At 45.7% G+C, this 17,637-nt stretch overlaps 2 protein-coding genes across 2 annotated transcripts; one reads left to right on the forward strand and one right to left on the reverse strand.

The window, feature by feature from the left end:
- Positions 1 to 8,548: 8,548 nt before the first annotated feature.
- On the reverse strand, positions 8,549 to 9,533 carry LOC102717491. The gene has a single exon (XM_006665068.3). The coding sequence runs from the start codon at positions 9,498 to 9,500 to the stop codon at positions 8,796 to 8,798; it is 705 nt and encodes a 234-aa protein (XP_006665131.2). The 5' UTR covers positions 9,501 to 9,533; the 3' UTR covers positions 8,549 to 8,795.
- A 1,434-nt stretch (positions 9,534 to 10,967) lies between these two features.
- On the forward strand, positions 10,968 to 11,986 carry LOC121054962. The gene has a single exon (XM_040526204.1). The coding sequence runs from the start codon at positions 10,993 to 10,995 to the stop codon at positions 11,674 to 11,676; it is 684 nt and encodes a 227-aa protein (XP_040382138.1). The 5' UTR covers positions 10,968 to 10,992; the 3' UTR covers positions 11,677 to 11,986.
- Positions 11,987 to 17,637: the final 5,651 nt, after the last annotated feature.

Here is a 17,637-nt window from a genome sequence, read left to right on the forward strand (position 1 = left end):
ATAAAGCGTTCAAATATGTACTGCTTGAAGATTTGTTGTACTACAGGACGATTGATGGGGTGTTGCTAAGATGCTTGGACAAAGAAGAAGCCAAAGTAGTGATGTGCGAGGTGCACGATGGCATATGCGGCACACATCAATCGGCCTACAAGATGAAGTGGTTGTTGTGGAGAGTAGGGTATTATTGGCCAACCATGCTAGAGGATTGCTTCACGTACTACAAGAGTTGTCAAGACTGCCAAAGATTCGAAAACGTGTAGAGAGCCCCAGCATCGGCTATGAACCCAATCATCAAACCTTGGCTGTTCAGAGGCTGGGGCATCGACATGATCGAACAGATCTATCCTCCGTCAAACAAAGGACATCAGTTCATACTGGCAGCTACGGATTATTTTACCAAGTGGGTCGAAGACGTACCACTCAAAAGAGTGACTTCGGCCGATGTAATCAGTTTCATAAAAGAACATATCATATACATGTTCAAAATTCCGCAGGCAATAACCACTGACCAAGGATCGGTATTCATCTCAGAGGAGTTCCAACAATTCGTACGGCATACTTTGCTAGCCGATTCGCTCTGGGCTTATCGGATGCCATGCCACGGATCCTTACACTACTAGAGAAAACCCCCTTTAGCAATACATATATATATATATATATATATATATATATATGTCTAAATGTTCAAATAAGTATTGCTAGGCTCTGCACCAACACATTAAATATATGTTGCCTTTGTTGCCGTTGCTAACATCAATTACAACACATGCACAACTGTTCGTAATATGTGACAATAAGCATGGCTATTTTAGCAATAAAGAAGATAAGTTGTAGCAATATATTTATGCTAGTTTTATGTTCCTCTAGTTTTATGATATTATTATTATATTTAATTATAGTTATACTTATATTATGTTATTATTTAAATATAAATGAAGAAAGCCGGAGGCGAGGATCGAACCTCTAACCTCCTGCTTGTGGAGGGACGCACTACCCATTGGACCATGGTCTTGATTTGTAGTTAGCCTGAGCGTGAGAATGATTTAAAATTCTCGATTAGGTTCACGAACTCATGACATATTTCGATATTATTCTAGTTTAGATTGTTGACCTGTACCCTGAATATGTACATGTACAACAATTTAATATTTTAGCTTATAATAAAACGTATTATTTTGTTAATTTTCTCTTAAATTATTGACATGTACCCCTGAGTACGTACATGTACAATAATTTAATATTTTAACTTATCATAAAACATATTATTTTGTCAAATGAACGTGAATGACTAATCCACTTCTGGTATATACTCTTTATTAGAAAAGTTAAGTACACTTCATATCAAACATTGATTACTTGGTTAGTGACTCAATGCTTCAATCTATAGGTAGTGTGCTCGATCCTGGACTTGTGCACTTTTACCATGCTATTTTTCCTACGAATGATTTTTTTTTGCTATGGATGAGATTGAAATATGTTACTTTTTTGTCAATGAGATTTTTTTGGCTAACTACGGATGAGATTAAAATATGTTATTTTTCCATCAATTAGATTTTTTCGGTAACTACGGATAAGATTAAAATATGTTATTTTTTATATATGAGACTTTTTTAAAATATGTAATTTTTCCGCGAAAGAGATTTTTTTTGGCTAACTATGGATGAGATTAAAATATGTTATTTTTCTCATGAATGAGATTTTTTTGGCTAACTATAGATAAGATTGAAATATGTTATTTTTTCTATATATGAGATTTTTTTTGGTTAACTATAGATGAGAGTGACGTATCTAGTCCTAAAAGTTTTACCAACGCAGCTCATCCATGGCAACACATAACTAGCAATATATACTATTATTTATTACCAATTATGTAAGATGTTGCAACGCATGTGCTAGAACGCGAATTATCCATTGCAAACTCACCTCACCTACTAGAATGTGTTGCTAAGTTTTTTTTTTACAACAGATGTACAATGCATTGGTAAGCATGTATTGCTAGAGAGGGGTTCTTGTTGTAGTGTTATACCGTGGTATATGGGCACGAGGCAGTACTCCCATGGGAGAATACCATCGGCTCCAGGAGATTGACGTTGCAAGATTAGTTGACAGCCAATGTATACTATAATCTCATGATGAGCGAGTCAGAAAAAGTTGCCCAATCTTGGTTAAGGGCGCTAGAAAAGATAAAGGAAAACAAAGCTCGAGTATCAAGGCACTACAACAAGAAGTTTAAGTCAAAAACATTTGAAGAAGGTGAATTGGTATGGAAGTTGATCTTGCCGATTGGATCCAGAGACAACGTCTTCGGCAAGTTGTCACCGAATTGGGAAGGACCCTTTCGGATTCACAAAAGTGCGCCCGGGAACGCATATATGCTAGAGGGGCTAGATGGAGAAGTGTTCGGAAGAGCGTTAAATGAAAAATACCTAAAGAAATACTACCCGAGCGTGTGGATAAACACTTGATCGGCTAAACCCGATTGACATGAAAGCCGGTACAACCATGTATCGCCTCAAGGTGGCCGATGTTAATACATCGCCCTTAAACCAGAACATTAATTACAGATCAACACAGAAGATGATTCACAACAAAAAGCAGAAGCTATATCATTAAGCTGAAGCATCAAGTTATACTAAGAAGTTGACTACTGGGGAAAGGTTAAATAATTACAGCCCCAGGTGTCTATTTAGGGCGGCAATCGCACGCAGGCGAACATCATCAGCTTCTTGGATTATCTTCAAATCGTCGGCATCAGTACCGGCAACCGCCTTCAGAGATCGGCGGCCGTGGATGGTGGCCTAAACAGCCGACTTCAAGGTTAGCTCTTGGGAGAAGATGACCAATGGCATATTGGCTAGTTTTGCTTCTTCGCCGGCAAGGTGCTCTACGACCTTGGCCAATCTTGCTTCCAAGTCAGCCTTCTGCATCTTCAGGTCAGTGATGGTGGCCGACATGCCAGGCGTAGCCTATTGGAGCTCTTCTAGCTTAGTTTTTCAGCGGTGGCCCTGTCCCGATCGACACACACCTTGGCCTAGGCTGTCACTTACGAGGCACGATCTGCGATCCGTCGGCGAGCCCTAAGTACGGAAAGTCTATGGGACTCAATGTAACCCGCCGGGGCAATGGCGTCGATCAGGTCATCGGGTAGCTCGTCTTGCACCTCTTCGATTCTTGACCCGATTGGGCCGGCGTTGTTGATCAAGGTATCAAGGGGGTAGTCTAATCTCGCCAGAATATCACGAAGCCGTGCCCTGAGTTCGGCTGACAGGTTCTCAGTTTCGATGACGTTAGCTTCGGATGGGTCTAGATACTGGCCGACATCAAAAGAGAAGAAATCGCCTAAGTCCTGAGACGAAAATGGCAAGTAAGGCAAAGCCCGAGCAAAGCAAAGGGATGAGCTGAAGAAAGGTTACCTGAGCCACGGAGGCAATGTCAACTGGCTCGGTAGGCGTGCTGGCAGGCAAGGGAACTTTTTCTCGATGGCAGGTGCCGGCGCCGGATCCGCATTGGCTGATGGAGTTGTTGTGCCAAAGGCATCAGGAAGCTGATACAGAAAAAGAAGTAAGCTGATAGCCATAGAAGGCACAAACTCAGGTGGTGGTGAGATCATCAGAAGGTTACCTGTGTTGAAGATGCTGCTCGCCGAGAAGGCCGATGAACTACTGCTTTTTGCCTAGTGCCATATCTTGGAACTAGGTCGGTCCTCATGGACGCCGAAGTGGGGCTTGTAGGACCAGATGTTGCATCGGTAGCAGGAGCTGGGTCGGCAGCATCTGTTGGCGCAGGGATGGTTTCAGCTGATGATTTGATAGGAGACTGTGGGAAAAAAATCAAAGGGATGATCGGTTGAATAAAGCAACAACTATAGTTCAAGAAGCAATTACCTGACATAGCGGAAAGAGATAGGAAATCACCTGCTGACGGATCTCAGCGTCGGAAACTTCTTCAGCGGCAGCATCGATGGTAGCATCTAACTCGGCAGATGATGCAGGAATCGGCAAGGCTATTGCCATTGTCTTGATCTTTTTCTTCTTTGGGGCTAAAATAACCTTCTTACTTCTAAGAGGCCTTTTCGTTGGACTTGGTGGTCCCGAGAACTTCCTGATGTACTGTCACGCCCAGAAATTCTTCACACGAATTTCTGAACTTAATTGTGTATTAAAATCCCTATCCAGGACCTAAATCTTAAAAGGTGCGTGGGCGTGCTAGTCAGTTTGATCCTGCAACTGACATGATAAGCAATAAAACAAGCCGATCGGCTATCGAGCCGATAGGTAACTAAAAGACCAGTCGATCGGATGTCAATGCTGCAATGGTTATGTCACGCATAGAAATTCCTCACACGAATTTCTGAACTTAATTGTGTATTAAATCCCTGTCCAGGACCAGCCAGGGTACACAAAAAGACAATGTTGATTACATAACCATCGTTCTTAGAAACAACTGAAAAGTACACTTATTCTAGCGGAAATGCAGCGGAAAGAAAAAAAAAAGGTAGACTAGCTCCAGCGGGTACGGCTCCAGTCCACAGGCAACGCTTCGACGGCGGAACAGCTCACTCCTGAGAGGCACCTCCATCGGACTCGACTTCTAGCTCTGGGGTGGGAAAGTTAAGCAAGGCTGAGTACAAACCACCGTACTCAACAAGTAACAAGGACAAGGGGGAAATAAATGATGCATAGGGATTAACAAGGACAGGCTAGGGTTAGTTGCAATAAAGCAGCAGTTAAACAAATAACAGAGATTAAAAGAAAAAAGGTAATTGAATACAGTAAAGCATAAGTAAATAACAGTTGTAAAGTACCACAACACTGTCCAACGTTACACCACGTTGCAACAGGCCCAACCACTACTCAACGTTACACCACGTTGCAGTAGTCCCGAGTGACAAACCAATTACTCAAGTTATTAAAGGTTCACTAATCACAGTGAGGCTAGGAGCTCGCCCGTAACCGTGGGCACGGCTATTCAAATAGTTTATACTCTGATCAGAGGTGTACTACTGTACCCACAAGACACGACTCCACTACACTTGAACGTGCGCCGACATACCACCATGGTATACCGGAAAGGAGACCGTGATAGGACCCGTTACACAACCCTCCCTATTTAATCGTACCACACTTCAGGTTTCACCCCCTCCTTTACACCAAGTCGGCAGTCCCCTCTTGTGCCTCGGCAGATCCGGAAGCAGCAGAGGCTTTCGTTACACGACGATTGCCCGTCCATACTCCATCACGCCTACCCTTGCCACGGTACGTCAAATAGTTCGAAGTCATGCTTCAAATCCCACCTTACCCATTTCGGCATGTGGTTAGCACTTAATTACTTCTAGGGTTTCCCGTGAACCGGTCCTTAATTACCATGGGTGTGACTCTCAAAACCATGCACCCACAGCCCACCATTATCAATATTTTAGTTGACAGTAACCCGAACCGGGTAATGAATCAATATCTCAGCTATTCAGAACTAAGCATGATTAAATGTGATCCCATGAGCTATTTGTTCTAAGCCTGGCTAAGCATTAACCTAGGCCTAACTCTAATCAATTTACCCCTGGTCCAGCAGTGAATAAAGTTGGATAAACAACGGCATAATAATAAGGTTTACCCGGAAATTAACATACAGTAAATACTTTAATTAAAACAATGCATATTTGAATTAATAAAGCGGGGAATTTGCAATAATGGGTTCAATATGATCAAAGATGAGTGTCACTTGCCTTGCTCTGGCCCTTGGGGAACTTCGGCGACGATCTCGAAGTAAACTGGCTCGTCGGCGGGGTCCGAATCTAAGCGACAAAGCACAAAAATAAATAAAACAGGCATAAACTCTACTGAAACAGCAAAAGAAAGTATTTTTAATGGATTCTTGACAATTTTATGAATTTAATGAAATTTGAATGGACCTAAACAGAGACTATATGAATTACTTATGAATTTTAGAAGTTTTCTGGGTTTTTTAGCTAAACAGAAAAGTCCTAAATCAATTATTGCGCAATTAATGGGGCTGCTGACGTCAGCGAGGAGAGAGAAGGTTGACGGCTGACAGGTGGGGACCACCTGTCGGTGAGAGAGAGAGGGAGGGAGAGACTGACACGCGGGTCCCACGGGAGGAGAGAGGGAGGAGGGGCGCGGGGTGACGGACGGGTGGGCCCCGTCGGTCAGCGAGAGGGGAGCAGAGAGGGGAGCAGCGAGCGCGGCCGGCGACGGGAGCGGCGGGCGGCACGGCGGCGGATGGCGCGACGGCGCGACGGCGACGACCGGTGTTCGGCGACGGCGCGTGACGCGCGACCGAGGCGGCGGTGCAGGCCGTTGCGGCGGCGGCGGTTGCGGCGCGCTGGCAGACTCGGACTCGGCCGGCGCGGGCGCGGCGCGGGCTAGCGGCGCTCGGTCACTGACAGGTGGGCCCCACCTGTCAGTGGCCTGAGGGAGGAGGGAGCGGCGATGGACTTTCGGGCGAGCGCGGCGCGCGAGCGAGGGCGAGCTGGGCCGGGCGGCTGCCCAGGCGGGGCGCACGGGGAGGAGGGAGCGGCCGGTCGGCTGGGCCGGCCGAGGGGAAGCGGGCCGGCTCGGCTGGGCCGGCCCGGGAAGGAAAAGAGAGAGAAAAAAAAGGAGAAGGAAAAGGAGGGAGGAAAATTGGACTTCGGCCCAATTTGAGAAGGAAGGGAAAAAGAGAGGAAAAAGGAGGGAAAAAGGAAAACCCCACTTTTGCCGAGTTTTAAATTAATTTGTTTGGCCAAATTTTATACTTCTGCAATTTGAATTTAAATCCAGTTAGTCGATTTGCGAGCCTCGATTTAATTAAATTAATTCCTTTTAGAGGGATTCTTCCTGAGTTAATTAAGCCAATTGTTATTTACGGATTTCTTTTTACGATTTTAGGCTTTGGACAAAACTGCGGGTGTGACAGGTTAGCCGATAGGATGAACGATCGGATGTAAAAAGCTTGGATCGTCTAGAAACTTGATAGAAATAGAGTTAAATTAAATATTAGACCAACGTAAACCGCCAATTTACTTATTAATTTTAGTCGATCGGACGAGCTCCTATAACCAGATCAAACCAAACGTGCAGAGATTGGACGTAACCAAGACAGTATGCAGTCGAGCACAATATGATTATAGGAAACATGAAGATCAATAGGACTAATAAATAAACTGACAAATTACTTGGAATAAACAATGAATCATGTGTTGCGATCGGCTAAAACCAATTTGCATGTAATTCATAAGCCGATGCAACATAATTAACCGTCGATCTAACAAAATCAGGCCGATTGGTATAAAAATAATGCAGTAAAGCAATCGGCTACTCTATTGATGTAAATATGCTAAGCATGTACATCGGTAAAGATCATTGGCTATAGACGGCGGACAAATAACCAAGATCTATAAAATACCTAGCCGAGATTACTAAGAATAATCATAGAAGATCGGACCCAATCGAGACAGTTCAAGATTAAACCTAGCAATGTCAGGATAGATACTAAACAGATTTAGATTGCTATCAAGCCAATGAGCCGATGACTGGTAACTAATCGGCTGGTACTCCGATAAAACAATGAACAAAATACATCGATTTGATATAAACCATCTGACAAACGTAATCTACTAGATCGGACCGAACCGAGACAGTACTAGATTGAATATGTCAAACAGCAAATATCAAACCCAGGTAGATCGCGCAAAGTGGTTGACCAGATCAACTCAAGATACAGAAGTAACTCAAGTTGAAACTGATACGATAACTAGCAATATCACGACCAAATTAGAAGATCAGACTGAACCGAGACAGTCCTAATTTAGCAGATGCGATTATTGTATCCCGGCAGAACGATGGACCTACCCCTCCCCCGGAGATCGAAGCGATGCAGCCTCGCGTCAGGTGCCAAGTTCCACCGGAGTTGAAAACTCGGGTAGGAGGGTGGCGATGCACCGAGTGTAATTGATCTATTTGATATGTAGATGATTTACAATGACCCAGGGCACACATATTTATATCCTCGGGTGGATAGTAGTCCATGTCGAACACAACACACGACTCCTAATAGATAAAAAGAAATAACAAACTCTATTTCTATTGAATACGACATGGATTCTAATAGATAAAAGAAAACAAACAAGTACCGATCGGACTCTAATCTCTTAGAGATAAAATCCTAACTAACTCTAACTAGTAGACAAAATTACGCCGTCAAGCCTTGGTCCTCATGATTCTCTGTTGAACTCGAACTCTTCCGGATAAAAAATTCTATCAGAGATTGTACCTTTTCTTATCCGAATCCAATAAGAAAATTTACCAAATTTTGGTGTTAACAGTATGAAATACCGGTGTGCAATGTACTTTCCCAAAAAAGGTTCAAATTATGCTATCCACAAATTTAATATAATTGCGCTGAGATTCTTGAGTGTATGAATATTACTATGTAATTTGGTGTAAGGCCAGAAATATGTAAAATAATAAATCATCGTGGTGTCAGAATTGGGAGTACTCATTGTTTTGGTTTAACCTTGCCAAAATTGTAGTGCAGTCAAATCTTGGACAAGTTTTTGCACCTCGAAAGATAGTACTGTAGAATCGATGAAGGCGGGTTTGTTTCATTGTCAATTTCAAGCGCAGCAAGGACATGTAACAATTAGTACCAGGAAATTTTATTATGCAAATAAAAGCATCCAGCTTGTGCACAAGTGCAATCAGCTTCGGAAGTTTGTTTGGTTTGCCAACCTACCAAGCAATTTTGAAAGCAAAATGATGGCAGATAGGACAGCAAATCAAAATGAGCTAGATATATATCTAGGAGCTCGTGGCTTTGTCCTGAACTGCAGGAACGATCTGCGTGATGAGGCCATCCGCGTTACTGAGCAGCTTCCAGGCTTCTTTGAACTTGTCGGCAACAGCCATCTCTTCCAACGAGCAGGACCTTATGGGGCACACGCTCTGGCAAATCGGCATTTGCTTACGAGCAATCGGTTTTCGTAGAAACTCCGTGAGAAAACGGTCCATCTCCCTATACTTTTTGTTGACGTCGTCCACATCCTTTTTGGTGGTGGTAGAGAAGAAGGATGCCAGGGCATTGGACATGGCATCGATGCTGGTGGCGCATTGTTCAAGGCACACAGGAGGTACGCCCTTCCCCTTCTCAATGGCTAGTTGTTTGCTAGCCATCTCCTTCCCCTCCATCGTCCTATTCGCGATGGCCTGTAGGTACAGCTCAGCGAGAGGGGCCACCGTCGTCGCCTTCTGGGCCTCTGGGAAGGCCGACAAGAACTCAATGCATGCATTCTTGTCTCTGGTACGTGAGCATGGCGCCAGGATGCTCACTGGGACATTGTGCGCCACCATCGTCGCCTCAGCATGGGCTGGTTGAATGACTATGGTGCCACTAGCGACGAGCAGGATGAGGAGGGCCATTAGCGATAGCCGGACATGCATGCAAGATGCCATGCCTTGAGATGATTTTGCTAGAAACAGAGAGACTTCCTCATGTATATCAAACATAATTGTACATACAACTCGACTCCTACCTTCGATTAACCAGAATATATATGTCTTTCCTAGGACAATGGATTAGTGGTGAAGAGGCAATAGCTCCTACCTTGTCGCGGCATGGATGGTTCTCTATGTAGCAGCACAGGACCTACACACATGCTTTGGCTAGTTTTCATGGGCGCCGATGTTTCTGTCCACTCATTTTCTTTCCTCTTTGATTTTGATAATGTCCATTGAAACATTGGTCATCCTACACATTAGCTTTAAGCCTTGACATTGATAATTACTTCTGGGCATGGCCATTCACAGCACTCCTCCCTCACTCGTTGATGTGTTGTTATTCTTGTGAGTTCTAAAATTCATATCACATATTTAACAATCTCCATCGTAGGGTAAATTTCCGTTTGTATGGTAGAAATCATCAATCATCCAAGATATCGTGTGCCAAATAGTCTCTAAGACAAAATTGCAACACCATCCAAGCCCAAGTAAAATTCAAACCTAGTAGTGTGTGAATCTTGTGAAACCCAAGCAATGCACCATCCAAGTCTCTTGTTATCCTAGAATAGTACCCATATTTGTTTACCACAATAAAAATCTTATATCTCGTGAGATTGGTATAGTGAAAAGCACTAGATGTCCGATCAAACTAGAGTAGGGCTATTACTTCCAAATGGTCCAAACCTATATAAAGTTCGTTGTCTTCTAACATCTTCGTCTGCAGTTTCGTTACATGTACATATAAATATGCAGTATATGCACATATATATGTACCAATCCAGGACATTAGTTATGTATAAAATGAATACCCTGATACACATTTCCATCAAGATCATTCGAAATGGAAAGTACTCATTTCCATCATGTAAAGTGCAAACATGATTGGGCATGAGTGAGCGTGATAATTTACAAGACACTGTCCTTTGTAATATGTAAATAACACGATCATCTCTTACTATCGTTCACAACATTGTGAAAAAAATCTTATACAAAGTCATTCAAGGCGATGAGTCATTCTAACTTCATATTGAGAGGGAAACTACTGTTTGTTTTAAGCACGAACAACCCCAACGTGATTCGTGGATTAGGACACCAAAAGCAAATATGAGGTGTAGGTGGCAAGCCAGGAGCCTACGCTCCCAACTCCCGACGCATGATGAAATATAGAAAGGTAAAAAATAGACAAGGTGTCGTTGGCAAGCCTAGAGCATGCGCTCTCTCCACCTAACACGGTGTATGGGAGGGACACTTAGGGGCAAACGGATGGGTAGGGTGTAAAGAATAAATTTGAATAAAAATACATTCTTACACGCGAAAAATGGAGTGGAACAAGAATGAACGGACAGTATTGAAAACCAAACTGAACCTGACACTTGTGAATCTCTCCAGCTTACTAGCCGGCCATGCAAATGAAGGGAGAAGAACTTCCATATATGTACATAGGGTATATAAGAAGGCATCACCATACACATATATGTCACCCTTAATTCTTGTCCTAGCAATGCAAATAATGGCCACCCCATATCTCACATCGCCTCGCTCACTGCTGCTGCTGCAACTCCTCCTCATCGTTGTAGTGAACGCCGGAACAGGCAGCACATATGACCCTAAGGCATTGTGCTCCACGACCACAGACAAGGCGTCTTGCCTCAAGGTTTTCCCAACACTCCCGGACGACGTCGCCAAGGTGTCAGACAACCACGAGCTTTATACTCTACTATTCGATTACATCAGCACCGAAACCTACGAGGCCACATCGCTCGCGGAAGCTATGCTGGAAAAGAAAGGGGAGGATGCCACAGCCCCAGGCAAGTGCCTCTTGAGCTGCAACAGGACTGTCAATGAAGTCGATGCCATCTTGAAATGTGGATTTATCCGCCTCGAAGACAGACCCCCCATCATCCATCAGAACCTGACCGTGTTGTTCCATGGAGGCCATCAGCCGCCGCCCTGCAAGAGTGCCTGCCCTGACAGGTCGTCGTCAAATAGCGAGGCCCTCCTCGCAACCAAGTTCCACTATATCTGGAGCTTGTTGGATCTGATGGAGGCTTCCCTCCAGGAATTATTTCCTGGGACTGGGGTGATGGCGACGATGACGAATACATCGGGTAGCGGTGCCAAACAAACGACGGAAACAGCAAAATCTCCCAATGTCAGTGCAGAGACGACGACCGCGGTGCCATGAGCAACTACAATATCTTCAACAAGAAAAGGCACACCAATGCACATGGAATCCATGCATTCATATATGTAGCTAACAAATAATCATGTTTGACCGAGAGTTCATTTTGGCCGAATAGCCGGTTTAATTTGATCCAAGTATGTGAAAATGTCGACTCAAAAGACACGCGCCGGATCGAATGGATGAATTATGCGAATAACTAGATTCAAAAGATGCGTGAATGAGATGGGAACTGAAACCTTGAGCTTTGGATTTGGTTGATGGATCTAACAATGTGAAGAAACGACTTGAAAAATATAATTCCTTATTGCAACCTTGGGTTAGACTCTCTAGGTAGAAAGAATAGAGGTGGTGGCATTCAAAATGTTGTGACCTTTTTGAAGGTGTTGCACTACACATTACGTGATGGTGTGATGTCCAAGGACCGACACTGATGAGCGAGGTCATTAGTGTTGGGTCCAATATCCAACACAGATGATGTGTCCAAACCTTACAGAATGTTTATTCCTCATCACTGATGAGGGACAATAGTGTCATGTTTTTGCTTTACCTAGCATTATTTTGCGGTTGTATGGTGGGAAGGTCTTCCCATGAGATCGCATTTGATGGTAATGTTGGGGGAGTAGATATGGGGGAGTAGATGCAACCTTTCTACCCTAATTAACATTGGGTTTATTGGTGCATGCCAACATAAATTTATCTATTCGGAAAAATACCATTACTATCCCACTAAGTAGAAGTTTGTCATTAGGATTTTACATCTATCCAAGATATATTACTACGTACCCCTTAGATGCACACAGTAAATTTTTTTGACCAAGATGCCTCCATCTTCTTCCATCCCCATGGCGGGCTAGTGCGCCTGATGCACGGACAGCTTGCTGCCACTCATGAAGGAGACGAACCTCACTAGCCGGCAATGGCACATACGATGGACCCTACCAGATGCTTGTCATTGTCAACGTTGCTAGCCACAGCCGCCAAACCTCCTGCTCGATCATCTCCTAACCGCGACATCGGATCGGGTTGGGAGAGAGTAGAATGAATCTAGCATTCCCATACACCGCTGCCATTGGATTTGCCGCCTATGGATTAAAGGGGGAGAGTGGCGCCTAAGGAAGGCTGAGATATGGCCTGGCGGAGTGTAACTCCCTGCGTCCAAAATCCGCATTAGTCCGCGTCGTGTAAAAGGATTAACCCAGGGATACTATGGTTGGAGAGCACCAAGGCTTATAAGCAAGCCCTCAACCACGTTGGACTTCCACTTCTGGACCACATGGGCCCAACACACACTACTAACAGGTTTCAAACGGACTGGGGTGTTACATTCACCCCCCATTAAGGGCTGACACCCCGGCAGCCTACCGTTTACATGGTAGAGGCCCAGAACCCCCTCCGGTGCAGACCATGGCCCAAAGCACATGCATCATACAACGGAGGTTTATGCTCTGAAACCAACTGTAACACCCTACGTCCAAAATCCACATTAGTCCGCTCTACACGTTGAGCAGACCCACGTTCGCATGGTCTCCCGCTTACAACACTTTCATCCTCACTTCGTGTAAAAGGGTCAACCCGGGGATAACATGGTTGGAGCACCAACGCTTATAAGCAGGCCCTCACCCTCCTAAACTTCCAAGGTGGTACTAAACAACCACTACACTTTGACTTCTGGGCTACTTGGGCCACACACATTACTAACAGGTTTCAAACGGGCTGGGGTGTTATACGCAGAGGGAAAGCAAGGGCATCCACCACAACCAGATCCACTGCTCCTGGCTTTCCACCAGTGTGCCACCATCCTTTTCCCCATCCACCACCATGACAATGTCCTTCTCGCCATCCACCATCTTGCCACAAGCCTCCTCTATCAAAAGTCTGATCTATGTATGTTTGGTACGATTAGGCTACACAAGTCTGTCCGATCGGTTGGGATTAATAGATTAGTTGGTGGATTACGCTGGTTGCTATTTCAATATTCGCATGCTATAATATTAACCTAATGTTGTGCGTGGCTGCCATTAGATCTGGACTGTCACTGATTAGGTTCGATCTTCTAGATCTGATCTGGTTACGTGTGCTATTGGTTGTTATTGTTTTATGCTAATAATTAGTATAGCATTCTAGTTTACAAGTAATTCCATGCCTAGTCCCGTATCGGCTTATGTTTCTACGTGCGATAAGTATTGGACTAGTCTGGTCGGCTGATTAATCTCAAGACTGTCTCGGTTAGGTCCGATCTTTTGAGGTTAATTGGCTGGTGGGTTTATTCAGTATTTATCCTACCTCCGACTCAGCCGATTGGGCATGTTTATAGTTGTTACCGTAAAATTCCTGTAAAGCCGGTCGACTAGTCTATCGGCTAGGGTCTCGGGATAGTATCGGCTGTCCGGCCGATAGCGATTTCGGGGTTAACTGTTTTCCATGATATATCTTGTCAGTGACAGAATCAAACTGACTGGCATGCCCAGTATTTCTAACAATTAGGTCCTGCACTAGAATGGTCTAAGATTGATTCCCATGCCTACGTGTGTGACCGTTGGTTGTTATATCAGCGTCAAGAACCCAATTCAGCCACGAGCCAGTCAAGTGTCCGTCATGTCAAGACAACAGCGATAGCAGCAAAGGAAGTCAGTGCCAAGAACATTCTCCCTGTCACCTTGGAGAACCCACTGACGAGTAGCGGGCCCTGGTGCAGCGACACATGGATAGATTCCAAAAGCTGCGCCTCGAGTCCATCAGCATGACTCGAGGAGGCCCGGTGCAGAAGTCCCGACTTCCGACACCTGAGTCGGAGCCAGGGAAGAGCAAGGAACCACCCCTGGAGAACCAGCCGAATCTACAAGAGATGGTAGATTCAGCAGTACACCATGCACACATCAACCAATCGGGGGTGCTGATGAATACCCTATCGGGGTTGATCCGGCAGGTGCCTGATGGAGCTCCTGATGGAGAATCACACCAAAGGGGGCCTAGATACTTCGCAGACGAGGAAAGACCAAGGTATCGGCAGTACAAAGAAGAGAGAGATCCAAGGGATGAGGAGCCGGTACCGCAACATCCCCGCGTGCAATTAGAAGAGATCCTGGACAGGCCAAGACAACCCTACACGCTGATCCGTACTACCGGGACAACCAAAAGTACCAACCACCTCCAGCATGGCCACATCGGCTAGAGCCGATGTACGAGAATCAAATCCGTCAGCCCGACCCAGTGCCTAGGGGGCATTCAGGGATGAAGATTGGACAGACCGGATAGCAGAGGTCATGCAGGAGCGCTTCGGCCTAAGGCCGAGGGAACAAACTACTATGTATCGGCGCCCATACCCAAACTGGTTTGAGAGGGTGCCATTACCACACCGGTACAGGGTACCGGACTTCTCCAAATTCTCGGGACAAGATGGGACATCAACCATCGAGCATGTCAGCCGATTCCTGGCCCACTTTGGATGAAGATGCGCTAAAAGTGCGCTTCTTCCCGCTCTCACTGTCCGGGTCGGCCTTCACGTGGTTCTCGTCCCTACCACCAAACTCGGTCAGGAGCTGGATCGATCTCGAGAAGTAGTTCCACAAGTACTTCTTCGCAGGAGTGCAGGAAATGACGTTGACCGATCTCACCATTGTCCGACAAAAAATAGACGAATCGGTCCATGACTACGTCCAGAGATTCGGCAACGTGAGGAGCCGATGCTACCGGCTAAACTTATGCAACCAACAGTTAGCCGAACTAGCGTTCCAGGGCTTGCTCGGCCAGATTAGGGAAAAGTTCCTAGCCTCGGAGTTCGAGAGTTTGGCACACCTCGTGCAAAAGGTGTCAGCTCATGAGGTCCGATACCAAGAGGCCAGGAAAGACAAGTTCTAGCGCCGCGTCGCCTACCTAGCTGAAGAGTCATCGGATTCCGACATGGAGGAATCTGACATAGGTTTAGCAGAATGGACTAGAAATAAAAAGCCAGTGAATTGCCCTGGGTCAAGGGGGCAAAGGAAACAGAAAAATTTGACTTCGACGTCAACAAGGCCGATAAAATCTTCGACTTCCTATTGCAAGAGAAGCACCTTCAGCTTTCAGCAGGACACGTCATACCATCGGCTGAAGAGTTGAAAAAGAAAAAGTACTGCAAGTGGCACAATTCTGTCTCTCACCACACAAACGACTGCTAGATATTCCGGCGTCAAATTCAAGTGGCGGTCGAACAAGGCCGTATCAAATTTGAAGAAACCAAGAAGCCGATGAAGATAGACGGACACCCATTCCCCGTCAACATGGTCCATCCTGACATCGGCTATGGGTCAAGCAGCAGTTCCAGGAGGCCTCTAGGAACAAACAACATCACCTCCACTTCGATGATGAATAGGTACCATCGGCGCTACGAGAGAAGCCAACAACACTACGGGCAATCCCAATACGATGATCATTGGGATTGTCCGTTCTTCCAATACTGCTGGGAGGAAAGGATACGGCTGCCGTCCAAGAGAGATTGCCTCGAATTCAACCCCGAAGAGCGGGATTACACCAGCCGACAGCCACGCTCCAGGAGGTCAAGGACACCGCCACGGTTGGCGCCACGCCATGTGCCGATGCATGATAGGTTGGGCCCTCGGAAGTAGAACTATGAAGAATATGATGAAGAAGAGATCGGGCAGTACTGCGACGACCAAGAGAAGCAACTGCTGATGAAGCCCAACCAATGGTGTCCCAGCGGCCTGTTCACCAAAAACCAGATAAGGCGGCTACAACGACTTCGCCAACATGAGCTCCTACAACATCAAGATGAGGAACAGCCGCCGAAACCCAAGAGAACACGTAAAGAATGGCGTGTCAAGTCAGAAATCCACAAACCATCGGCCAACGTAAACATGGTAGTCATACTACCAGCAGAATACAGGGCCGATTGGTCTGATGACGAAGTACAAGAGGCAAAAACCCAGCTGGTACTACCGCCACAACCAGCTGCCTTTGAGAAGCTGGCAGAGAAAGACCATCGGCACCTTCGACCGCTGTACATCTAGGGGCACGTCGACGGGAAGCCGATGGCCAAAATGCTAGTCGATGGAGGCGCAGAAGTAAACCTGATGCCCTACTCCACCTACAGAAAGCTGCGGAAGACCTCTGAAGATCTTGTCAAGACCAACATGATGCTGAAAGACTTCGGGGGAAACTCGTCGGAGGCCAAGGGTTGCCTCAACGTCGAACTTACAGTCAGAAGCAAAACGTTGCCAACCACATTCATCGTCACGATGGGAAAGGATCCTACAGTCTACTCCTCGGGCGAGATTGGATCCACGCCAATTGCTGCATTCCTTCCACCATGCATTAGAGCTTGATACAATGGCATGGAGATCAAGCGGAAGTGGTCGCAGCCGACGGGTCGGTAAACATAGCCACTACGGACCTCCCCACATGGGAAGCAGAGGGCTATGAATGCATCTCCGAAAAGCCCTGGTCGGGGGAATTCCTGATCGTATCGGACACTAGTATCCAGCCGATGCGCGATCAGGAGTGCCAGTGAGTACCCTGACCGGAGCGGTTGATGACTTAGATGGGAAGCTAGGTCAAGCATTTACGTCGGCCAATAAGTTTGATGAAATAGACATAGGAACAGGAGATAGGCCAAGACCGACATACATAAGTGCAAACCTGACCTCGGAATTCCGGGAAGAATTAATAAAGTTATTGAAATAATACGTGGATTGTTTTGCGTGGGAATATCATGAGATGCCAGGTCTAAGCCGATCAATCGTCGAACATCGGCTGCCGATCAAACAACCACCAAGAAGGTTCAAACCCGATATGCATGAACCGATCAAGGCAGAAATCACTAAGCTACACGATGCCAAATTCATCCGGCCTTGTCGGTATGCAGAGTGGGTTTCTAACATCGTCCCAGTACTCAAGAAAAATGACAAACTATGGGTCTGTGTAGATTAAAGAGATCTGAACAAGGCAACCCCGAAGGACGAATAT

This window comes from Oryza brachyantha, chromosome 7, assembly GCF_000231095.2.
Source record: "Oryza brachyantha chromosome 7, ObraRS2, whole genome shotgun sequence".
Classification (NCBI taxonomy): Eukaryota; Viridiplantae; Streptophyta; class Magnoliopsida; order Poales; family Poaceae; genus Oryza; species Oryza brachyantha.

Coding starts and splice junctions, on each gene's coding strand:
- LOC102717491 (XM_006665068.3), bottom strand. CDS start 9,500: ATGTTTGATATACATGAGGAAGTCTCTCTGTTTCTAGCAAAATCATCT.
- LOC121054962 (XM_040526204.1), top strand. CDS start 10,993: ATGCAAATAATGGCCACCCCATATCTCACATCGCCTCGCTCACTGCTG.